The sequence below is a fragment of the Thunnus thynnus genome, chromosome 19 (assembly GCF_963924715.1).
Source record: "Thunnus thynnus chromosome 19, fThuThy2.1, whole genome shotgun sequence".
In the NCBI taxonomy this organism is placed as follows: domain Eukaryota; kingdom Metazoa; phylum Chordata; class Actinopteri; order Scombriformes; family Scombridae; genus Thunnus; species Thunnus thynnus.
Window position 1 is genome coordinate 6623750 of NC_089535.1, and position 26675 is coordinate 6650424.

The 26675-nt window shown below is 39.7% G+C and overlaps 1 protein-coding gene across 2 annotated transcripts in view; it reads right to left on the bottom strand.

The window, feature by feature from the left end:
• Positions 1–26675, bottom strand: part of ap3b1a (adaptor related protein complex 3 subunit beta 1a) — a 65456-nt gene that overhangs the window by 21926 nt on the left and 16855 nt on the right. For both annotated transcript variants that reach the window (XM_067573693.1, XM_067573692.1), the window contains exons 7-22: positions 23537–23719; positions 22173–22328; positions 21039–21136; positions 20840–20894; positions 20680–20751; positions 20129–20191; positions 19860–19992; positions 19633–19742; positions 19327–19503; positions 17562–17748; positions 16546–16676; positions 13841–13991; positions 12736–12916; positions 9664–9817; positions 7373–7421; positions 5513–5616 (exon numbers count right to left, since the gene is read on the bottom strand). In XM_067573693.1, the coding sequence (XP_067429794.1) occupies positions 5513–5616; positions 7373–7421; positions 9664–9817; positions 12736–12916; positions 13841–13991; positions 16546–16676; positions 17562–17748; positions 19327–19503; positions 19633–19742; positions 19860–19992; positions 20129–20191; positions 20680–20751; positions 20840–20894; positions 21039–21136; positions 22173–22328; positions 23537–23719 (2004 nt within the window). The remainder of the gene's footprint in view (positions 1–5512; positions 5617–7372; positions 7422–9663; positions 9818–12735; positions 12917–13840; positions 13992–16545; positions 16677–17561; positions 17749–19326; positions 19504–19632; positions 19743–19859; positions 19993–20128; positions 20192–20679; positions 20752–20839; positions 20895–21038; positions 21137–22172; positions 22329–23536; positions 23720–26675) is intronic.

Consider the following 26675-nt stretch of genomic DNA (forward strand, 5'->3'; position numbering starts at 1 on the left):
CCAAAGCGCCCGTAAAAGGAGGTCAAACAAACATTTGTTGCTGTGCTGTGCTGTAACGCTGCTTTGCCCTCACAAGCGCCCGTCACACCGCCGCCAGCCTGCAAATTTATTGGGCCACTTTTGGATGTGTCAGAGCAGTCGGTGTCGATAAAGCTGGCCGTAATGTTTGCCACCCCATCACAACAGAGATTTACCTCCCTGACAGACACATCCTGCTTCAAGGTCCTGTCTGTCGCCTCGCCCCGAGCAGGCAGCGGCGGCGACGAGAGGGAAGGAACGGCGACCAGACAGGGCTTCAAACTGCTTATTATCACCAATTTGACACAGTGGACAGTTAAAGCCTGACACAAGTGCCCACACAAAGCCCCTTCACCCCTTTCCATCTAGTGTTGTCCTGTTGCGTAGCGCGAGTCCATAACACCTCAAGTGTAAATAAGAGAAGAAGAGGGATGTAACCTTGACTTCTCTGTCAGTCTCCCTTTCTGTTTTTTTTTTTTTTTTTCCTTTGGCTCCCATTCTCCACCCTGGACAGGAAGGCGGGAGGTGACAATGAGGGAGGAAGTTGATTGAGAGGCTCTATTATGCATCAACTTAAAGGAAGCTCCTGTGATGGATGACACAGACACCAGTCACCTTCAGAGCCCGGACGCAACGCTCCCAGCATCCTCTCTGGCAAATGACCTGAAAATCCCGCTGACATATTCAAAAAGGGGCTAACCGGAGCCGGGCAGCCTTGTGCCGTGTGCATAAGACGGCCAATTTAAAAGAAAGGGGGTGTGGGGAGTACAGAGATGTATGGGCATATATTGAAAATCCATTTCTGTTTTTTTTTTCAGACACTGTCTCTCTGCAACAGCGGCGACAGGATTTCATTATGCCCTACAAGAGTTGTGAGGATTAAGGTAAGGGACATGTGTTTGACTTTTAGGGCCTAATTGTTCCCTTCAGTCAGGAGATGACAATTAATTGAGGGGCGTCACAAAGACCTTGACTGCAAATTGAATTAAATAAATGTTACTACAGCCATCTAGAACTACTTTAATATAACAAGAAGTCTCTCCAGCGCATACAGACAGAGGTTAGTTCATTTATGCCAATTTGTCAGTAAATTAGGTATTCTTAAATGATTAATTTCGAAATTTTCCATTAAAGAACATTAGCAATAATAGACAGCTAACATTCAGAAACGGTGGTGTCCTTCATCTAGCTTTGCAAGTATTGTTGAACTGTCACTCGTTCCTTTGTGTTAGCGTGAAACTATTTAATAGAAGCAAATGCAGAGAGAGACAGTAGTTTAGGAGCTGACCACAGTCCAAAACATCTTTCTGACACATTTAAATTAAGACCGCCAAATCATTTAAAGTTCAGAGTAACGTAAATACACTTTTGTACATGAATCACATGAGATTATTGATGCTTGTTGCTCTCATGGATCACTACTACATTACATACTACTACAACTAATGTACTTGTCAATGACAAGTACATTACATACAGTGTTTACTTGAGTTTTTCCATTTCCTCCTACTTGATACTTTTACTCTACTACATTTCAGAAAAAAACATTAATATACTTGTAGTCCATTATTTTATTGAGTCCCAAAACAATTGAGAATATCTGCCATAAAGGTTTTTCTTGCAATCCATCATTTTGGCTTATTGCAAGATTCTTACAGTTATTTCTAGAAAATTCTTGAAACAAGTTGATTTCTATATGAAACATAAACTAACACTAATAATATATTGATATTGACTCACTTATTATTATTTTAAGAAAAAAGACAGAAGTCAATAACTTAATAATTATTACTTTGTAAGATGGAGAAATTTTTACAGTAAAGCAAAACATAATATGATCATATAAAGTAGTTAAAATTAGCTACAGCTTGACCAGCTAACATCAAAATGCTGATTACATGTCAATACATCATTAATAATAATCACTAATATATATTATTAAAACACTCTGAAACACACTGAAAACATAATCAGTACTTTTGACACTTTCAGTACATTCTGCTGATAATACTTCTGACGTAAAACTGTGAATGTGAATTCTACTTACTGAAAGAAACAAGCTGCAAAATATGACAGCAATGTGTTCATGGAGGCATAAACATGGCAACATAATCATGTTTACAGTTTACAAAAATCAAGGGTTGAGACCTAAATTCACTTATTTACAGTAAATAACAGCTAAGTGGTTTGTTGAGACAAGCTGAAGTCTCGCTTGTTGCGGCAGACGATGAAAACAATAAAACCTCTTCTGGCTAATTGTTCTAGACACAGAAGAAGAATCACACATGTGATAATAGAGGTTTTTTTTGGACAGATCACTGTCATGAACTTGGGAATGTCACCTCGGAAAAGCATAAAAACAAAGAATAAAAGGAAGTGGACGGAAAAAGTAGGGACTTCTCCATCCAGGATAAACTATAAATAAATATACAGGCACAGAAACAAAAACCTGCACTTACATAGTTACTAAAACTAACTAATAAGCAAAGAAATGTTGCAACAGCTGCATTAAAACACAACCGTTTCCCAAACTAGCCACTGGCTGCATAGACCGGTGCACTGACTGGCTGTTTCCGTGTGGGCATTTATTCCTATTTAAGAGGCAACCTCTGCAGTTTGAGTGGCAGCGAGAGGTTTAGAGGGCAGGGGCTGCTATATCTGGAGCTCGGGGGTCCTTCTGCTGATTCATAATTAGATGTGAACCCAGAGCGCCCACTACGGGAAGGTCAGAGGGGCGAGGAGGGAGACGACGGAGGAGGAGGGGGTGAGCTGGCGCCCGCCTGATGGACACCAAATGAACAAATTATGATGGCCCCCTCTGGGCGTGATGGGGTCAAACGCCCTGCGCCCCGCCGCTGACAGTTCAATTTCCCCCCAACGCAGCCCCATTCGCTGACTGCTAATTATGAATGAAAAGTTATCAGCCTCAGCCACCCCGCCGCACACACGGACAGCGGTCGGAAGAGGTTCGGGGTAGGGATGGGGCGGTGGTGGTGGTGGGGGGGGTGGATTTAAGAGGCATTTGTGAGAGATCCTAATGTCAAAATGTTATTAGAGAGAGCAGTAGCATGCAGAAACTGGGGAGGAGGAGGAGGAGACAGAAGAGGAGGTGGGTCAAAGACAGTGACCAGGGTTAATCTAAATGCCTTTGATAACCATGCAGTAATTCTCTAAAAGGGCCCGAGCGCTCAGCTGAGACAGACTCGCTGCCTCTGTGGGCAGATTGCTGAGAAATAGAAATGACACTGGGGCCAGTGTGTGTATGTGTGTGAGTGTGTGTGTGTGTGTGTGAGAGAGCTGATATGTAAGTGTGTGCATGCATGTCTCAGAAGCTAAGGGGAGGGGCGTATGTGAATAAAGGTGAGGTTATTTACCCTTGTCTATGAATCCTGATGCCCATCATGTATTTATGCATAGAATGGACTCTAAATCAGATGTTGATGCGCAAAAAAAAGTTCCCTGTTTCTAATCTGCATTTCTATTCTCTATTACTCCCTGGCCTTCACCTGAGGAGGAGAGAGTGACTAACAAGACTGGCGCTGCATAAACGCTGGCCTGAGAGCAGCTGTCAATCATACTGAGTGACAGGCGGGCAGGACTGACGGCAGAATATAGAGTAACTAACCGCAAAGCCGAGTAGAGAGTAGAGCGGAGCTGGGACGCTGTAGAGGCCGTTCACACATGTAGACTTCATATTGACTCTGAGAATTTAGATCAGTTTAAAGCTTCTTTAACATAAACGTATAAAGTTTTAGAGACTTTAATTGTATCTAAAATAAAAAGTATTGCTTGAAATTTGTTATTTAAAAAAATATATATTTACACTTTACACTTTTCCTAAAATTCTAACTTATTACACTTAATATTTACTTGATATTATACATTATGTACTTAATTTACTTAATATTGTAATTCTACTACTGTTACTTCTGTCTACTCTGTACATATGATACCTATTACATGTGTGACAGATAAAAGGTAAATATTAAGAGTCAGGTAATAACATAATACAAAACTAAAAACTTACTTGTGTATGTCAGAAGGTTGACAATATGTAGTAAAGTTCAGAATTAAAAAATAAAACCAGTTCTACTCTCATTGTCACTTTGCATCTTTCTGAATATTATAGAAGAGTTTAGATTTTGTGCTGAAACGTTTGATTGATAGAAGACGGAAAATGACTTAATAATTTTCAGAATCAATTAATCATTTAAAGCCTTACAATCTGAGAACTTGTGATGGTATTTTTCTGACAGTTTTCTGACATTTTCCTGATTAAATGACTAAATGATTAATAGAAAAGAATATCTATTGATTAACTGTTAAGTAACAACAACCCCGTTTAGATTTATAAGTAACTTATTTGCAGAAAAAGACTTAAATATATCAAATTAAAGCAAATTAAAAAACGACATGCGTGAATGTTGTATATTAGTTTACTGCAAGTATCAATTATTTTTTATATATCGATTAATCTGCCAATTATTTCTTGATTAATCGATTAATCGCTCGGTCTAGTGCCAATTCCTACATCAGATATCTGGTTTTGTGCAACAAACAGTCTAAAACTCAAAGATATTCAACTTACTGTAACGTTAAGAGAAGGAAAAGCAGCAAATTCTCTCATTTAAGAAGCTGCAACCATCAATTTTTCGGCATTTTTGCTTAAAAACTGACAATTGAGCGATTATCAAAATATTTGTTGATTAATTTTTCTGTCAACCGACTGATTGTTGCAGCTCTACTGTACATATGTTCAAAAATCTGAATCATTTCTGATTTAAAAGAGCTGGTTGTGAGATACAAAATAGACACAGCAACAGCAGAAAGAATGGTCTGGACATTTTCCTCCCAGGAGGAGGAGGAGGAGGAGGAGGAGGAGGAGGAGGAGGAGGAGGAGGAGGAGGAGGAGGGGGTGAAGACAAGATACAAAATACACACAGACGTAGAGAGCCGCTCACATACTGGAGGAGAGAAAGGAGCCGTCACACTAGGAAAGGTCAACCATCAGATATACACAACACAGAGACACGAGGGACACAACATCTGACAGAGAGAGATGGAAGGTGACAGAGGAGGAGGAGGAGGAGAGATACGAGAGAGAGAGAGGCAGAGAGACGGAGAGAGGGAGGACTTATAGATGAGACACAGAAATAGAGTTCAAGGGTGTGGAAGAGCAAAAGACAGAGCGAGGGGTGAGAAAGACAGACTATAAGAGATACAGGAAACAGGGAGAGCGGTTGTATCGTCCTGACTGGCTATAAATATAAGAAGGCAGAAAAGGTCAATAGTTGGCATCTGGAGCAGAAATGTTCCACAAGGGAGAGAGAGATGCTCATTTCACCATCTCATATGTCGCTCCGCTGTTCTGTCAGTGTCAGACAGACAAAAAAAAAAAAAAAAAAAAAAAAAAAAAAAGGACTCTCACAGCACACATTGATGGAGGAAATGTCATCGTGTGTTTCTAATGCAGACGTACAACCAGTATACTAACCTGCATGGTGGAGGAGATGTTGGAGAGAGAGAGGCCTTCCAGGTCCGACAGCAGGCTCGAAGAGAGGAGCGAAGACTTTGGTGCGTTTGTGTTTTCTGGAGAAACTGAAAGGACACAAAGAAAACGCGACTGAAAACGGGCGCTTATTAAAGTCACTATGAGCTGTGGCATTGACACAATGTCTCTAGAGGGTGCAAAAGACTCAAATTTAAAAAAAGATTTTAACAGAAGTGACTTTTGGTCACTTGGAGGCTGCAGAAAAAGCTAAAAAAACAAAGCAAAACCCAAAAACACAGGAACTGACATACAATCATCTTCTAAACGGGGTCTGCGATAGGTTCAATTGGGGGCCAAGGTAGTTTTACAGGTCTACTGGGGATGCAGGTCTGTATGTTTTCAATATTTTGGTTTGTTAGAGTATTGTATTTGAGGACACATTAATACACAAGTGTTAACAAGAGTTAAAGCAGATTATGTTACTGGAAAACTCATTTGGCAAAAACTATGACTCACAACTAAAGGATAAACAACGGCCTGGATAAATGATTGAAGTACTGCTGTTGTTATTGTTGTTGCCTTATAAAAATCATAATTATCATTTCTGTTAATCTACCACCTATTCATGTTTCTGAGACACGTTACAGCCATGGATATTAAAGTGTTAATTGAAGTGTTTTAAATGACGGGATAATTCTTTCTACTACTATTTATCTGTATTTTTGATCTGGAAAGTTGAAAGAGTTGTCTGGTACACAATGAGACACAGTAGCCAGGGTCTGCATGTCTCTCTTCATTTGGGGACATTATCATTAGATACGATATCATGTTGATCAGGATTTACATGAACTTGGTATTTGTATTGTTATCTACAGTAGATTAAAGAAGAATCCTGTTAAAGTCTGAATGCAGACTATAAAAGGGAAACTTTAACCTCTTAACATCCACTGGGTCGTCAGCAACCAGCTTAAGCCAGCTGTAAGTGGTAGCATCACGCAGTAATGAGTTAAAGCAATTGGCACAATTTGGCCAATTTGAGATGATTGGAGAGGTTCAGGGACACCAGTGACTCTACAGACTAAAAACTCCCATAAGGTTAGACCTAGAGGTCTGGATTATACAGGTTGACAAGATGTAGAAGGTAAATGGTGTTGTGCATAGTTCTGGCATAAAGCATATCTTAATTATTGTTATTCAAATATGACTCATTATAGACGAGGACCAAAAACACTTTTGTGTTTGTGTTTTAGCCTCATGATAAACAAACACATTTCCACAAACTAGAAGATGTCACTTGTCAAGTGAAGACTAATACATGCATCATGGCCTTACAGTTCTGCTGTTATAAGCTTTTCCATTTGGGTGTGCTAAAAAGGCAAACATTCTATAAAAAAAGTGGATGTTAAGGAGTTAAGCTTTCAGCGAGGTGTTGGAGAGCCACATTCAGAGTTGTTGTGGCGAACGTGTTCTAAGTTGTTTGCACGGAGCAACATTGGCATTCATTTAAGTCGTGTTTCTGGCCACCTGACAAACGAAAGCCCAATATTCACGCTTCTATTAGCTCTCTTTTAATCTCCAACGAAAAAATATCTGAGTTGTTACCTGGTAGATGCTCAACTTTCTTTACTAACTTTCTCTGTCTGCCTTTTGGTGCTGCGCATTTAAAATTACATTTCATTTATCAGAGTTTTTTTGCAGCCCGCTGCTGTTGAAAAGAGGATTTATTTGAGCCGAATTTGAGAAAAAGAAGATAAAACAGACTAAAAAAAACTAGAGCTGAGTGAAAGTGCAGAGTCGGGTGATAAATCTCTGTGTGTTTGTCACATTAATACGTGTTTGATTTACAGCAGGAAATAAACTCACAGTCATCTAGATCCAGTAGAGACACTTCCTTCTTGGACTTCACTTCCACCTGAAAAACAAACACAGCAACATGACGATGAGAAACAAAGAGGGAGAGGACGAGGAGGGGGGGCGGGGGGGGGGGGGGGAAATGACAACTCAAACAAAAGTATTGAAATTGTCAGTTGTGCTATTCATCGGGACGGCGTCTCTCAATTCATGACACATTCATCCCAAAATATCTGCAACATGTCTGGAATTTTTCAATGGCCAGTCATGCACGGTGTCGTGTCACAACCGATACACGCCACCTCGAGCGACTGAGGCGGGCTTGTCAGGTGTTGGCTTGTGGGAATTACAACACACACACACACACACACACACACACACACACACACACACACACACACACACACACACACACACACACACACACACACACACACACACACACACACACACACACACACGCCACAACAGGCCCAATAAAAACACATTTAAACATACGAGGGCTTTTATCACCCTTTTTCCACACCGTCCTAACCAACCAAGGCTCCATTCACAGTCGCATAAAGAAGCATAAAATTCCACTCTGCATACTCCAGGCTGATCAGGCAGGAAAAAAATAAAAAAACAAAACAAAAAAAAACGATGAGATGAAATGAGAGTGAAAAACAAACAACAAAGTTAGAGGCCGTATCTTATCAGATCTTCTCTGATTGACGCTTGGTGGTGGTGACAGAGACGGAAACCTTGTTAGTAAATGGAGGTCTGAAAGAGAGAGAGAGAGAGAGAGAGAGAGAGAGAGAGAGAGAGAGAGAGAGAGAGAGAGAGAGAGAGAGAGAGAGAGAGAGAGAGAGAGAGAGAGAGAGAGAGAGGTGAGTAGAGAGAGAGAAAGATGCATAATTCATAGGCCATGCCCAAATGACAAACTGTATGAAATGAGAATTTCATAGTGCAGAAAAAAGGGAAGGGAGGGCGAGAAATAGCGTGATGAGCATAACAGGTGAGAAGACGGTGGAGGGCTGAAGAGAGGGTGAACGGGATCGAGAGAGAATTAAAATAAAGATGATGACAGAGGAGCGAAATTATATTCCAGAGTATAAAGTGAGATTTCTAAGCTCCTGCTACATGTATACCTGGTGAACAGCAACTCTCTGAGAGATCATGGAGTTATCCTGTTGCATTATCCTGTTAGATAATATCATATTCTCTACTGTAATCTGTTATATAATCATGCATTAACATAATGTAGAATATCTTAAATCATGGATGAACGTTAGCTTTAAAGATATGACACATGCATGTGTTTTCCTGTAGCTTTAGTTAAGTATAATTAAATGTTTGATAAAAGCTCCAAATCATTCAAATTTTGGTATTTAGTACCAAATAATGACCAACAATTGCACGCAGTACGTTGCCATGGCTACAAACATCTATATTAATGGTTCATTGTCCATTTTTAATGTCTAAATTTTCATATAGAAGTTGAAATTCACCCAACAACTAATACAGTTACAAGGTCATTATGGAAACCAGTATCTCCTTCAACATACATATGGCATGTGAGTATTCAGCTAAGTGTTATAATATCCTTCAGGTGTATTTACTGATGAACTTAATGTATATTTTGGATACATACACATGCATTATATTGTATTTTATCCAAAATATGAGTTCATTCTGTTGTAAGTTTGGACATCAGACTCTAATAACAAACTATTGAGCTCTCAGCAACGGCTTATTATTAACAGCACATTGGCCTTTCTAAATACTCTTCTTCCTACTCAACTTATAGGAATATATTGCCTTTTTACGTCTAATATGTCTGATTATACAGTTATTTTTAGCACTAGTATGCTCCACTCTGTTGATAAAAGAAGGGCACATAAAGGTATCAAGCCCACACAATCATCTTAATCTGTTATTTTAATCATAACAATGAAAAAGAAACGTTGTTAATTAAGTGAGTACAAGTGATCAACAGTGTGTGGGATTTATGGTTCTTTCACAATCATGTTCAAACTGCATCCGCATGCATTCAGATACACACAGTGAAAGACAATGATGTGAAACATACTGAATATCAGATATTTCTCATTGAAGTAGGAGCATGAGTTCATGAGGAAATAGCAAAAATGTTCTATTTTGCAGAGTCATGAAATGATATTAAATCTTTTGCCAATCAGTGATGTTTTGCAGGGCAGCAACCTATAAATCTCACGCTACGCCACCCAGTTAAACCACCTGCTCACCCTTGAACCAAATTAAAATGATGTTAATTACAAAACCAAACTAGACCATGACGTCACCTTGGGTTTGGACTTGACGTCGCTCTTCTTCTGTGTCGCGGGGGGAGGGTCTGAGTCAGAGTCTTCCTCGGAGTCCGTCTCTGAACCGGAGGAGCTTTCGGCTGATGAGCTGCTAGCTTGGGCTACGGGTCCGTTACCGTTTTCATCTGAGTCACTGTAACACACAAGAACTGCTTCAGACACGGGATCAATACAAGTAATAACACATAAAAACAACAGTACTGGTGATTAACTTTCTGCTTTTTACACATAATTCACATAAAAGTTAAACAGCTTTCATGCAGACGTAATACGAACAAAGTCTAGAGACAATATCTTGTTTTCGTTTCCATCCAAAGTGAAATCTTCGGCTCGGCCCCCTCGGTCAGAACAAACAACGGAGATCAATCTGTTTTTGTTTGTGAAGTTAATTCAATGTTGCATTCACTCAAAAAGATTTTTTCCATCTTTCTCCTCTCTCTTTCACTTGCTCTGTCCCTCTTCAATTTGTCCCGATAATGAGTGTTTACTCCGCCTGCCTGGGATTTTCAGCCGTTAAATTAATGAGGGGAATTGTGATGGTAACTGGCTTTTTAACTTGGGCGATGATGAAAAGCCAGTATTAATTTGGCCTACAGATTTCATTTGCTGCGAACAGGAAAAAGTGATATAAATCACTGTGGGCCTGATTAGGCCCTGCCTGAAATGACTGGGCCATAATGAGGGCATTATGCTGTGTTTGTTGTGGAAGCACTGGGGTGAGCTGCTCTAATTACTGTGTGTATGTGTGTGTGTGCGTGTTTGTGTGTGTTTGAGCACTGGGGTGAGATGCTCTAATTATACTCTCTAATGGAGAGAACAGGGTCAGCCGGCGGCCTGTCACACAGCAAAATCAGGTACATTCTGTGTGAGTTTGTGTGTCCGTGAGCAAATGAAGTAGAGTGCATAAGAAACTAAATTTGCCAGTGTGTTAGAGAGTGTGCGTGAGCATATTCGGTGGTAATGACTCAGATCTCATTCATTGGTAACACCAGGCTGCTAAATGACCAATCAAAAGTCATTATCCATTAGCCATGTAAATGTGGGTTACGCTATTGGAGGAAAATTCTCCTTGATTAGCTTGTTAATGGAACTCACACTAACGATATTCTAACAGCTCTGCCAGCCTGAGTGTGTGTGTGTGTGTGTGTGTGTGTGTGTGTGTGTGTGTGTGTGTGTGTGAGAGAGAGAGAGAGAGAGGGAGAGAGAGAGAGTACAACAAGCGTGTATGGCTCTCACAGACTACACTGTTACTTCTTCCTAGAAAGGAGGTCGAAATGAGGAAATGAGGTTTACAGCTGCAATGATTAGTTGATCAATCGATTAGTTGTCGACTATTGAATTAATCGCCCGCTATTTTGCAAATCGATTAATCACTTTGAGTCATTTTTAAAGAAAAAAAATGCTAAAATTCTCTGGTTCCAGCTTTTCAAATGTGAATATTTTCTGGTTTCTTTAGTCTTCTGTGATAATAAACTGAACATCTTTGGGTTGTAGATTGTTGGTCGGGACAAAACAAGACATTTGAGGACGTCATCTTGGGCTTTGGGAAAGTGAAAATTGACATTTTTCACCATTTTCTGACATTTTATGGACCGAACAACTAATCAATTAATCGAGAAAATAATCGACAGATGAATCGATATTGAAAATACAGACGGGTGACAAATTAAAGGAAAAACAGGTCCAGGTCTGAATGCTGGACCCCTACAGTGAGGGGATCTGGTGGCTCTGTTATGCTGTGGGGGACATTTTGCTGGCATGGGTTGGATCCACTTGTCCCCTTAGAGGGAAGAATCACTGCAAATCAATACAAAAGGTGTTGTGAGTGATCACCTTTATCCTATGATGAAACATTTCTATCCTGATGGGAGTGGTCTCTTTCAGGACAATAATGCCCCAAATCACAGGGCACAAGAGGTCACTGAATGGTTTGATGAGTATGAAAATGATGTGAATCATATGCTATAACCTTCACAGTCACCAGATCTCAACCCAGTTGAACACCTTTGGGAGATTTTGGACTGACGTGTTAGACAGAGCTCTCCACCACCGTCATCAAAACACCGAATGAGGGAATATCTTTCTGAAGAATGATGTTCATCCCTCCAGAAGAGTTCAGAGACTGTAGAATCAATACCAAGGTGTATTGAAGCTGTTCTGGTAGCACATGGAGGCCCAACATCTTACTAAGACACTTCATGTTGGTTTTTCCTTTAATTTGTCATCTGTCTGTGATTCCTAGTGGCAACCCTAATAAGGTCATTTTTTTCATTTTTCCTGTACTCTCTGAAAACATGTATTTGGATTAAGAACAATAACAGTGATGTGAGCAAATAGATTAAATTCTTATTTAAAGTCCCACCCACCCAGTGTTTTTGTTATTGTTACTTCACTTGAATGTTGGATGTAGATTTTGGACTTTTCAGTGAGGGACAAGGAATATTAGTATTTTTATGTGTCTTAAAACAGATCTGGAGGGTTTTTTTATTATATTTACTATATTAATATGAATATTTTTGAAAATTGGATCAGATATTGTGGATTTTGAATATAGAATTTTCATAAACAACACATATGTATTGAAATGAAATGACGTATTAAAGTTGCGTAGATGGCTTCATCACGAGAACCTACTATGTTTGTCCTTGTTGTGGGTGTAAAGTTACAAAAGAAATCAGCAGGTATAAGAATCAAAACTCTTCCTATTCTGATTTTTTCCTGGCATATATAACAGATGAAGTGAAAATACTTGTGGGGGGTAAAAGATAGAACAGAACAGAAGGAGGTATCATACCAGGAGGTGTGTTGTCATATAGATAATAAAAATGGCTGAAGTTGTGAACAGATGGAGGTTGAGTTATTGATGCAGCAAAGCACTGATCACATTTACTGACTACAACTCTGGTGCCTCTCACAAAGACACACCTGTCTAATTAGCAAAGCGAGAAAGAGAAAAAGAGAAGGAAACAGGTAACATCTGGACACACTAAATTCACAGGGAAGAAAAATGATGCTTTCAGAGTCTAATCAACAGCAGGGATTTCACTGTACCTGTCAGCAGCAGTTGGCTTGTTTTTCTTCAGCGACGCCTTCTTCATCTTTTTCTTCTTTTTTTGCTCTGATTCAGATTCACTCGAGCTCTTTTCAGATTCACCTGAACTCTTTCCAGAATCACCGGAGCTCTTCTCTGACTCTTCACTGCTCTCCTCCTCCTCGCTGTCACTGCCCGACTCTGCACAGACATATATACAGTATGAATGTTAAACATAAACCCAGCCTGATATATTCAAGTTATAATCCTTATAGTTTCATGAAATCAAACCCCTGTTTCTGGCACCTTTTATGGTCAACATTTTCTCAGCTAATAGCCACTCAATGTATTTACATTCTGTAATTCCCTCTCTATATTATAGTTTTGATTGTTAGTGGCAGAGTGCGCCACTCCCACCGAGAATTATAATTGCCTACCTACCTACGCACAGCAGATTCACAGGAAACTATGCATGCATGTAATCAAGCATCACGGTTTGTAATTTTATCTCATTGATATTAGCCTCACTGTTTACTATTTACCCTCTTAACAGCGTGTCAGAGTTGTATTAAGTTACTGCTAATGCGAACCTATTATTTCCAACGACTGCTGCTCCACATTAAAAGAATTCCATTAGCAAAACATGAGGAGGCTTCGATGTATTTGTCACTAAGGTTAGCACTGACAGCAACTGTCAATCAAAAATGCATCTAAAACAGTTTTGAGGATAGTATTTTCAGTTTTCATCAGCGGATCAGTTTTAAATATCCCGGTGAGCTGTTAGATGAAGAGCTGCAGGTGACAAGCTACAGCTCCTCAACAATGTAACCAACTGATGGTTGGCTGACAAATCTGAAATCAGATTGCAGTTGCTCATGGCGAGATGTAAGAAGACCAAATATTGACGGATGTCTTTATTAAAACAACGTGAGTTTGTTTGGCTGCACTGTAAACTGATACACCAGTTGCTCCTCTGATGTATCACTGGCAAAGGAGTGTTTGCTGTAGTATTAAACTGTGCTTGCTCAACCAAGCTTGAATTTTTAAGGACAGCAGTGTAACATTTTCTCTAAAGAGGATACAAACTAAAAACGTACACCTACAAAAACACAAACAGAAACAAACCGTCGCTACTGCTGCTGCTGCTGCTGCTGCTGTCTTCACTGCCACTGCTGTCAGAGTCGTCCTTTTCTTTCTCATCTTCATCGTCCGAGTAGAACTTGTCATCAGATTTCGGTTTTTTGGCCTTCCCAACTAACGGTACCCACTCTTTCACCTGAACAGATATGGAGGAGGGAAGCAATCAGGATTAATAAATTAAGGGATGAGCGAGCTGCCAGTTTGTGAGTTATTTTAACATCTTATTCAGCTGCGTTATTTTTGTCTAATTAAACTATTTCAAATGCCTTCCAGGTTCTTAATGTGAAGGAAATAAATCATTCTGCATTGTCATCAACCATTCACACGAAGTGAACAGTAGAGCATCTAGGCTTTAGCAGTCTGTGAAGAGATTGATACGCTATAGAAAATGGCATCTCACTTTAGCAAGATGTCTCTAAATTAGTCAATTAACCATAATTAATCAGTTTTTGCAACCATCTAGTTTGTCCAGGTTTTCGGATGTTAAATCTGCATTATATTTAAAACTAGGGATAAAGTTTGTTGACACGCCTGCTCATGTTCTTCTTTATTGATGTTTATTGTTTTATTAGGGGCCTCATTAGCTGCCACCTAAGTAACTATGATAAAGCTCGAGCTGGTGCTGAGAGAAAAAAACAGAATCAATAATATTCTTCACTGAAAAATAAAGTCTTTAAATCTGTGCTTTAACTTATAACAAGAGACAAAAAGTTCTTGTCTTTGAGCTGAACGGAGGTATGCATGTTAATTTCTCCAACCCAAACTGAGATTTCTCACAAAAAAGGTATTAATCCATCTAACTTTGTGGAGTAAAACAAACAAATATATATAAATATATATAAAATGCTTTATCAAATACCAAATAACTTCACTGGACATAATAAAATAGTGCAACCACTGATTTGTCAGGCTTCTCATTGGTCAAAGGTGCTTTTAAATTGAGGCTTACAATGTTTCAATGTGCCAGTGCCTTCTATTAAATTAGATTTAGGTTTATTTAATTACATGTTGAAATGCGCTGTACTTTTTATTCTACTCCTATTTTTATTTTCTGTATTATTTTTTAACCCTATTTATATTCATCATTTCATGATGCATCGTGTTTCTTTTATATCTTATCTGAAGTCACACCTGTTGTTCTATTCTGGACCAATAAAAAAACTGATATATTTACTTTTAGATCAAAATAATAAGGTTAAATAATAAATAATGACAGACAGACAGAGACAGGATGTAAAAGAAAGAGGGATCGTTACTGTGTGGTCGCTAGGTTTCACTCACTTGTTTGTGTATTTTGGTAATCAGGGAAGATCCCTGCACATACATACGCATGAGTGTTACCGTGGTTACCAAATGATGTTCCCTTATTATATAGATTGTTTATATTTAATTGACAGTTACCACAGTTAGCAGATGCATTCAATGGTAGTTTAGCTTTTTCCATGTTACTATAGTCACATATTTGCTGCTAGTACTACTACTACTACTAATACTACTGATACACGTACTACTACTAATACTACTACTGATACAAGTACTACTACCCTCCTGATCAGATTCTTCATATATGTTATCAATCCATCCTGTTCTCTATGCTGAATTTCTGTTATTTTGCTATCTGGTCTATTCTGTATGCACAACATCTAATTGCATGACTTCTCTGTTGCTCTTCCTGACGTTTCTTCCATTTTTTCCCGCAATAAAGTGTTTTTTCGTGCTTTCAGACCAGAAACAAATGCAACACAGTCCAATTGGAACTGATCCAAGACCACCTGTTTGGACCGCACCAGAGTTTAATTGACAGCTTTCACACTCGCCTAACTTGTATGAACAGCACCAAACAGGTTTAAATACTTTAAACGCTTTTATGGAAAGTATTTTTAATTGCTTCACTGTTGAAGGTGCTGCACAAATAACCTTGCATCACATCTTTAGCACATCAGAAGTGTTTTAACTAATTCTGGAGGACCGAGACGTTATTAAATGTTGCTATGATACCATCCCACATCTTCTTGCAGAAAACTGTAAATTGGGTTTAATACGCTAAAATCAATTGTCTCTTTTCTGAGCTTTTCAATCGCTGGTCTGTTGGGACTTTATATATTTGTATATTTAGAGAAGAGTCACCCTGGATGATGTCAACACCCCTCGGGAGGAAAGACATTAAAAAAGGTAATGAAAATACCGCTCGTTTGTTGTGTTTGACTTCATTTCAGCCAGGCACTTCATTTGGTTGGTAGTGGTGAACAAGTGCTTGTGAGTGTAGATGGTCATGCCCTCTGATGTTACGTTGATACACAATTATCAATGAGCCCTTTGAAAGTGTGTTGCTCTTTGTTCAGGCACTTTGTTCTTTAAATCATTACAACTATGCTAAAAGTTATTCTCTGCGATGCAAACAACATATAAAAGAAACTTTAACATGATTTATAATGAATTTATAAACCACAGCCGTGAATAATGATACCTTTCATACCACTACAGACACAAGACTGTCACAATATACATCTACATTCTCTGTATTTTTAGTCATATTACAAAGAAAACGTTTTATAATAATGCCCACAGTTTTAATGTCAAAACAATGGGGAACTATAGCGTCATCATTGACAGATGTTGGTCCAAATTAAGCACATACAGTATGAAGTTTAACTATGAAAAGGATTGTGTAAGGATGGTAGATGACTTACTGGTTCAATGACCTCCACGTTCCTCACAGACTGGTCAGGAGCGACGGCTGGCCAGTCCGAGAGCTCCTGGTATCCAGACGCTTTGATATTGAGACTGTGGGAGAGAGTGCCCAGTTGGAAACGATCTCGATCTGAAAGGAGAAAATGGGAGGAAAATGTAAACACAAAAAAAGGAGTGGGTTGAGAAGATGAGAGGTGCTGTAATATCTTTTATTTTATTTATCAATGGAGTTCAAAGGAGTGGTGGAGAAATGAGAGGTTCAGTGTCACCTCAGTGTATCTTTAACGAGGGAGCCGGTGGATAAATGTCACTGTAACTCTGAAGAGCTTTAAGATTATATCTAGGTATCGGAGAGGATCACGCACATGCATTTAATATCAAACTCTCTGTGTTTGTGTGCACATGTGCGCTCTTCTCTCTCCCAACACAGGAAGGTAATCAGTGTCTGTACCTCGGGGAGGTATGCTCTAAAAACTGTGCTTTGCAAACAAAACAAAAAAAAAGAAAAGACTTCAGTTGTGAATATTAAGAATGACAGGGGTGGTTAACGCTTTCCATAAACATCCAGTAGGTGCAAACTGCCTCTGAATTTTAATGTTGTAGGAGGCAGTTTTTTTGTCCCAATAGGTAAAGAGGGGAGAGAGAGAGAGAAAAGAGACAGCTAAATGAGGGAGATTTTTTTCCCCCTCTCGGTGTCTGAAAAAGGTTAGCATTAGCTCAATAATTTACCCATCTCATTAGTCCAAGGTAAAGGGGTCTGACCTAACTGCCCTTCAGAGACAGACACACCAGAATAATAAAACCACCGTCTGAATCAACTTTGCATACGACTGGAAATGGAGCCACTAGATGTGAAATAGAAGACTGTTAATATGCATTCAGGTGATTCCTTGATGTATTAACAAACAGACAAAGGAGGGGAGTAAAGTGTTTAAGCTTAATTTCCTATCTATTTAGGGGATTTATATGATTCAAAATAAGAATAAGAGGTTGACATTATAAATGTATGAAGTACCTTTGAAGGCGGACTCGAGCACCGGGGCTGGTTTGGGCGCCAGTAGAATGCGCCGAGCGTACTTGCTGAGGGCGCCGCTCTTCTCATTTGGCACTATCAGCTGTCTTATGAAACGCGTGCGGTCTCTGATGTCGTAGTTCTGGTCATATTTGCCGAGGTTCAGGATGTACTGGGTCAGCAGCTTGGTCTGGGAGGCGGAGAGGGCAGAGGTAGAAGAGATTTGGAGAGTAGGATGACATTGGATCAAAGCAAGCACTGAGCAGAGATCGGTGGGATGGATGATGTTTATGAAACTTCCACCGATTTTACACATCAAATTCTGTTTCCTGGTGTTGCGTAGTACTACTGCAAATGTGAAGAGAGTTGTGTAAAGCCTTTAGTGGCTCCAGAGGGAGCTGTGTGAAATCTTATACTTTACCTCAAGTGAGACAAGTATCTGGAATCTGGAGGTGTGAGATTAACAGACCTCTGTATCCAACTCCTCATCTCTGCTTGAGGCAAGTGGCTTGATGTTACATTGGCCGCTAACAGCATGACACAAATTAATCTCTGAGCAAACTGTTGGTGTTTAGTTGCATTGTGGGTAATGTAGGCACCAGGTTTTAAACAGGAACAAGAAAGCATTGAATAGAAGACATGATATTTCTGATTGCTAAATGCTCTTAACAGAGCAGAATGGAAGCCCATTGAAGGAAGAGTTTGACATTTTGGGAAATATACTTATCTGTTCTCTTGCAGAGAGTTACATAAGAAAATCAATAACACTCTTGTGTGTAGAGCTAGTATCTTAAGATTCCCAGAAAACAAGTTGATTAAGGAGGTTTAGCTGTGCTGGTAGATGTATTTTTGAACTTTGGACAGAGTCACACCAGTTGCTTCCCGGTGCTTGGTCTTTGTGCTAAGCTACGCTAACACTCTCGTGGCTCCAGCTGCCCACCTAGGGCACAGACATGAGACTTGTATCAATCTTCTCATCTAACATTTGGAAAGAAACTAAATAAACTTTTCTCACAGTGTTGTACTATTCCTTCAAAATCAATAAAAACTGGAATATATCCACAAACATGTACAATCAATCGAACTGAGCAGGGAGCAAGTGTGATTGTCATAAATGCCCCATAATGATTGATCAGCAAACATCTCCTTCACCCCCTTTTGTCTGCTCATCCTTCCCGTATTGTCTTTCTCAAACATAACTGGCCCTTAATTCAACCTGGGTATGTAAAAGAAAACCTTAAAACAGTAAGAAAGAGCACTTGCATTGACATATATTATTTAGGAAGCCATAATAACAAAAAACACCGCTGCCATGAAGACAAGAACAGATCCCTTTTCCTGCGTCGTCTTTGTTTCTCCCTCTTATCTCCTTCCCGACACATTACTGGGAGCCAAGAGGTGTAATGATGTGCTCGTTTGAGGAGGCGCCGTCTGGGCTCATAAACCCAGCTCAGATGCCAAAATCACCCCATCTAACTGAATGGGCCTGTGGACACCAAGCAGCGTTGGAGATGCACCATTACGTTAAAGCTGTTTCATTCACAGCTCTATATTTAAACCGGGCATTTAACTCTGAGTTGCAGAAGTGTTCCAGTTCCTGCTGTGTCTTGTGAAATAAAAACTTTAAAAGAACAATAAATGGGTTCATGTTTAGATAACAGGAATCTAATTCATCCTTTTTATGATACTTAACTATTTTTCAGAAATAAGTATCATTAATTCAGGATTTTAAGTCTCTTAGTGCTGGTGTTAGCATTTTGTTTTGTACCTGCTTGGAGTTGGTCAGGTAAAGTTTAGCTGCTAGGTTGACTGTCTGCAGCTTGACAATGTCCTCCTCTGCTGTGAAAGTCTTCGCCATCTTACGTAGAACATCTGGTGCAATCTTTGGCACCCTCTCGCAGTATTCTCCCATCAGCCACAGGATGCTGGCTCGTGCCATGGGAACCTGACAAAGACAAAGAGCAGCGATATCTTTGAGTGCTAGCAGAAAACATTGTTATCAATTTGTTAGCGTCTTGAATTCCATGTTGATCATATACAAAAAGAAGAAGATTCACATTAAGATGAATCGTACAGTGATGTTGTCAAAGAGCTTGGCCATGTGTTTAATGATCTCGCTGTGCTCGGTGGGCTGCGTCTGAAGCAGCTTCTTAATCACCACCACGCTCTCAGCAACCACAGTCTCTGCAAAGACAAACAAGACGTTCTCACAACAGACACAAACCTGGACATTAATCCCTTTTAAAACACTTTAAGACGATGGGTAACTGCAGGTATCGGCACTAAGTGAAGGCATTTTACCGTCTCTGTTGGAAAGCAGCAGCACCAGACCATTGAGACAGGTGTCCGTCACCTCGGAGATGTTGGTGGCGCACCTGCCGATGGCCTGAATGGTGGCCGCCGCAAACGCCTTGTCCTGGCTCTTCACATAGGTCTGGATAAAGATCAAGGACAAGGACAATGAAGAGAAGAGAATAAAGAGTTTAAGGCCACCTGAAGTGTAACCCACAATATCAAAGTAGCCTTTTAACCCTTGACTGTTGATGTCAATCACCAGTAAAGACACAAACCTGAAATTCCCTCAGGATGGTGGAGATGTTGGCTTCATTGGCCAGGTTGGTCAGGATCTCCAACTGCAAAAAAAAAATCATGTTTAATAAATGTATGAGTTGGTTGTTGTATGGGCTCAATTAAGTGTCAATATGATTTTGAGCTTGAGAAATGATGTTCAGAAACACTTTAAAAAGTCCTTTGCAAACCTGTGACAAAACTGCAGCAGAAATTCAACTGTGTAAATGTATTAAAACATTGAGAATGTGTGAATAATTTGTTTTTATTTTAGAAGCAGAAAACTGATTGTTAAAGTCAATAAACAACGTTCCCACACTTTTAAACTCATACTTTTAACTTTCTTGTCTTTGTGTAACTTCACCATTTATATAATTTGTCCACAATTTTTTTCCTGCAGTTTTCTCACAGGTTTATAAAGGATGATATACAATCAAAGGCTGTGAAATTATTTCTGAACATCACTTCAAAAGCTCAGAATCTTACTGACCCTTATTTGAGCCCATAATAAGCTACAGTATGTACATAATGCACCAAATAAAACGGCAGTTACCTTCAGTGTTTTGATATGTGAGGCGTCTGTGGATCTCACATAAAAGCTCTTCATGAAGGGCTCAAACATCCCCTGTTTGGAGACAACTCAGGTTAGAAGACAGCCTGCATCAATGCAACACATACCATTAATTGTTCTGCTGTCCACAAGCAAGACTTACCTTCCTCTGAATGGACATCGTGGCAATATTCTGAAGAACAATGTACTGCACCTCTCTGTGTACAAAAACAGAAATAACATACTTATCAGCAGCAGCAGCAGCAACAACATGGGTGCAGAGAGACAAAGACTATAAGTTATTTATCCCAGCTGGCTTCAGAGGAGGCAAATAAGCAGATGCAGTATATTTTTTGCGTTACCTGTGGCTCCTTAGGAGTCGAACCAACGACTTGGTGACAACGCTGACTTCATGTTTTGGGGCCAGATGCCAGTAGAGCTGAGCGACAGACATCACCACCTAAAAAAAACACATCATATCATTTTAATCCTTCATAAAACAACATTTTTATAGACTCACTTCTTGTGTAATGTCTTTTCATTTTTCCTACATTTTATCCTTGTGTTGTTTGTTCCGTTTTCAACCATTTTCCAGCATGTGCTCCAGTTTTTTTACTCCATATATTCCTTTTTCAACACTTCGAAAAAGCACTTTTGTAACTTTTTAAGTGGTTTATTATTATCATCACACCTCCCACAGTATATTACCAGCTGTCTACCCAAGTTAAAGTGAAATACCTGCCTTTCATGTGCATTCCTTACGGCTCTACGAAGGCACTCATGACATTGACTCTATAAAGGTAATTTTTCAGCGGAGCTTTAAATAGCAGGAGGACGTGTGTCCATCGTTGCAGGCAGAATGAAAAGGGTTTCAGGCGTGTATGAAGATGGAGGATGTCACTGTGTTGTCTCGAGTAAAGACACAGCATGTCACATTTTAATCAACACTTTCATTTGGGAGCATTTTTCCTCCCGCTGCTACACAGCGACAGAGACCTTGAGACTCCTGGGTGATGGAGATCTGCACTCACTATGGGTTTTTTTTTTTTTTTTCCAATCTTGGAGGTGCACTAAGGCAGGTATGTGTGTGTGTGTGCGTGTGTTTATTTCTAAGCCTTTGCGTTGTGCGTCCAGGTATTTGTGTTTTATTTGTGTAAGAAAATGTATCCAGGAATTCATTATTGCTTGGGAGTGAATTTCAAAGTGTGTGTGTGTCTATACAAGGCTGCAGCAGCATTAGTTGTGTTGCTTTTATTTCTGAGACGGGAGTGAGATGCGAGCAGAGGACGCAGCACTCAGACATCTTGATCAATGCTGTTTATATCTCTCAACAGGTTAAAAGCAGCACACGCGTTTACACACGCTACACTCTCCCGACTCTTTAACAATGAATTTCAATCAGCCTCATTTCAGGTGTGTGTTTATTCTACTCCGAGTTGTCTCCGAGTCTTAAAGATAGATGTTTATGTCTGTGTTTGAGTGTCTGACTAACTCACAGCGGTGTTCCTGCTCTGCAGTAGAGGTTTGGTGTTCCTGAGCAGCAGTCTGTGATCTGGATCCATGATGTAAGGCGCCTCCTCGTTCTGGCCTTTTTTCTCCTCAGAGTCAGAGTCGTAGAACGTCTTGTCATTGTTTTCATCAAACACGGCACCCTGAAACACAGACAACACAGTATGTCACACTAAGGGACGTGGACGTTCATACCACAGTGTTCAGTTCAGTTCAGACTTCAGTTTTGGTGATATTTACATTTTTACTCAAGTTGAAATTTGGTGGTACACTGAGGAAATATTTTCTGTTGTCAGTATTTTAATTACACGAAATAATACAGGTATTTTAGAGAAACTATATTTTTCAATGCATCAAGAATCATTTATTCTCTTAATTTCCTCTAAAAAACATTTTGTACACAAATCCAAGATTGTGAAATGACTCAAATATACAGATGTAATTTAAAGCAACCCAAAGACTGTAAATCTAAAAACAGGAGCTTAACTCAAATTTTCCAATCTCAATTTCTAAATTATGACCACAAATGACCATTCGATGACACTTCATTTCTCATTTTCCATCTTGATTTATATATTTTTAACATTCTAGTTTTTGAAAAGGATAAAGCTGGTGTTATTCTTTATTTTTCTCATTTTCAACAAATCTCACAAAAAGACCAAATCCAGCAATGTTTTAGTCCACCTGTCAATACTTTCTGACTTCCACCTATTAATTCTTACTGATGACATAAATCTTTAAAAATATAGTTTACAACAGGAAGAGGAAGTGCTGCTTGGTTCTGATGGCCCATACGACAGGTTCTCTTTAGTGGGGTTTTAGTAGGGTTCCTGGATTTTGTTTTTTTGCCCAAAAGGGTTTTTAGAAAACTGTAGTCATACAGAAGTAAATAGTGCATTTGTTGGGGACTATTTCCACCAGCGGATTAATACATTTTGGTGCTCTTGTGAGTATTTACAGCAGCAGAACAAAATACTGTAATGTACTATGTGACACAGAGGAATAAGCTGTATCAGCTCTTAGTAGGATCAATATATTTGTTGGTTTTCATGGGATTTATTGACAGTGAGAAAAATATAGAATATCCCTCTATAGACGTATCCTTTATATCCTTTTCATACTGACCCAGAAGAACAGTGTTTTATTGTGGAAGGTTTTTACATTTAATGTCTTGCAATTCTAGCAGCTAAAGGAGTAATTAGCATGAATTAACACTGTAGCTAACATATGCAGCCAGCCTGCTTTCTAACAAAGATTTTAACATTTTTTAAAAAGGTATATGGTGCATCGCCTCTTTATGGACCTGGATCCCCTTTAGTTGCGATCCTTATCAGGGTGATGAGCGCCTCACCTCTTTCCAGGGGCTGGTGAACTGTGTCCTGGCATAGCGTGTCAGCATGGAGATGATGACCACCTGGCCCCACTCCTCCACATCCACCAGCAGGTTACACAGTTTTCTGTAGTTCTTATGGATCAGGTCGATGCGATCTGGACACACCTCCTCGAAGGCCATCACCACGCTGCCGGCCACCAGCTACAGATACGTATGAAGGGAAGGAGGAAGAACAAAGAGAAACAAACTCATGAAGGAAATACTGATGTTTCTTCTTCTTTTCGCTCTCTCTATATTAACATAGTTGTCGGGATATGTAGCAGTTTTGTTAGACAAACTGAACAAATACTTTATCTTTTAAACAAGCTGTAATACACAGACTCTGGAGAAATAAAACACTGGTTAACGGATACGACCCCCGTCAAAAAAAAAAAAGTACTATTATTGCACTTGGGAGAAAAAAAAAAAAACACAATACCAATTTACAACTTTGATTACAATACACACAGTTCAGCCTCTAAGTAGTTAGTTGATAATTAGAAGTAAAACGTTTGCGCTTAAAAGTTTTAACTGACTAAATTTACACAACCCTGTGAAATAAAATCCATCAATGAGACTGTTTCTTATATTTTCCCCATAATTTTTTTTTTTTTTCCTACTACAAAACTCATTTTAAGTTCATTTCCCGGGGAAAGGAGAACAAGGAGGAAGCAGCAGCTGAGAGAGCCAATAATCAGCTATGTTTTATTGGTAGAAGGAAAAAACCCATTTGGCTGTTGCATGCCACCCCCCACCCACCCTCCTCTCCCTCCCACTACCACCACCCAACTGCCTGCTGGCTGGCTGACTGACTGACTGTGAGACTGAGTGAGTGACATGGCAGCGTATTAATATGCAAACAGCATTATCACGGGCAGGCGAGGGTGGAGAAGAAAAAGAGAAAGGGAGCAGAATCTGGTCTTCCCAATTAAAGCCTTCTGGCCCCTGGTGGCCCTGTGGGAACCCGGTGCATTTACCCATCAGCGTTGTCATGAGCCTGCATTGATTGTGTGTGTGCGCGTACGTGTGCGTGTGTGTGTGTGTGTGTGTGCGTTCTCGAGTGTGTGAAATGTGTATGTGCGTGGCTGCTGTCTGTAGATTCTCGGAGAATTCTGGACCTTAAATCCGAGCGATGATTCGCCTTTCTGACATTCACGCACTAATACGGCTGCGAGGGTCAGACGTCTACCTTTTATGATATCACACTCGTGAATGAAGTTATATTTACTGAGAGACAAACGCAGTGATTCTACATACATTCGAGCACAACTGCAGAGAACTTGCAGGTGATGCTAACAGTCTTTGAACATGTTATTATACATATATTTTTTTATCTATTGACAGTAAAGATATCTCTTGACAGCTGCTGTAATAAGAATATATAATATGGATTTTAATTTGGTTTTCACAATTTATGTCACCAGGATGGAAATCTGCAATTATATCTCTGTTTACATCATCAGCAGCATTTCTGTGATGACATGCAATGAAAACATGTGAACAGCACACTAATCTAAAGCTGTATATAATGAGTTTTTTATCTATTTATGATTCAGCTCTAGCGGAATAATAATTATTAAGTGTGCAATTAGAAATTCCACCGATAATAAAACAACCTGGACATAAAGGAGCCCTCCTATAGGAAGTGAAATTATCATTTATGATAATTTTATACAGCAAGTTTACCACTTTAGAGTAAAAGGTGCAGGCGATGTCACCCAGTTAGGCTCCAGTGTTGTCTCCAGTTGCTTTCAGTAACGTATTTAAAGGTTAAATCCAAGTTTGCAGTGAAGTACGTGTTATCACAGGAAAAGCACATGCGTAATTAATATCCTTCATAATGGCTGCATTCCAGTTAGGTGTGACAGTTTCAGGACCTTGGTGTTGTGCAAACTGGCTTAATGGGACATTTGAGTGAAACAGAGCCATCGTTAATTAATATTACTGGTTACACGTGTGTTTCTCCTGTTATGACAAGTTACAATGCTGTGAAAAAGGTATATTGGTACCAAGCCATGTAGATGGATTTTGTTTTATTTGCACAGGTTTCATCCAGCTCTTGAGATTTCTCCCATCACCCTAATACAAAGGGGACACATTTGGATAATCCACTAAATATGGTTTTAATGATTTTTAGAGAGAATATTAGAGCGTAGTGTCAATTAAAACTGTTCACAGCAACATTTATTTGTCAAACAATGATGGTATTTGTTATTGTGTGTTATTCTGACATACAGATATAAACAAAATCATGAAAACTGAGTAATACAGGCTTGTATCTACGTTAGAGTAGCTTCACAGCAGCTTAAGGCACAGCAGGGTGTTTTTATTAATATCTCAGCCAACATATTCTGCTGTAGATAAACCTACTCAAAGCAGTAAATTAGAGAATATACTTCCACTGTGTATTTTTGCTGGGGGGTGGAGGAGGGGTGTCATTCTCGCCTAGCGTTTTCCCAGGGCCTCTCCTGTCTCTAAGGCTATTATAGGCGGCACCGTTTCCGAGCATGTGGATCCTACTGTAAGGCTTTGTGCATTCTCTACCAACTTCCCCCATTAGACACAGCTCCAAGGTAAACTACATGCACCATCAACAAAACTGACACCCCAATCTATGGAGTTCATACACCTCCTCCCCCTCCTCCTCCGCCCACCTCGACCGTATTATCTACCCTGCGTGACAAGCCGGTAATGGAAAAATCACACTAAGCAAATGGTTCTTCTAATAACAATAAATTTCCTATAAAATTATGAAGGGCCCAAACTGTTTCCTTGCATCTATTTTGCTATGAATTCTAATTAGGGTGCCAGAGAGGCAGAGAGTGCTGGGTCATCACGCCAGAGACAACGTGCGCCTTTTTGATTGATGGCCTGGTGTGGGGTCGGCCTATCCTCCCTCCGTTCGCTCCTCTCCTGCTCTCTTTCTCCTCCCTCCTTTTTCTCTTAAATTAATGGGCATCTCACCTAGCCCCTAATCATAGTACCCCCCCTTCCCTCCCTCCCCCTCCTTCCCTGCCCCTCCTTTCTGTTCTCATTTCAATTTTGCAGAAGGTGCAGGAGGGGAGGATGGGAGGGATCGATCATTTATCTTGTAATGGCTGGATAATAGATCCATCAC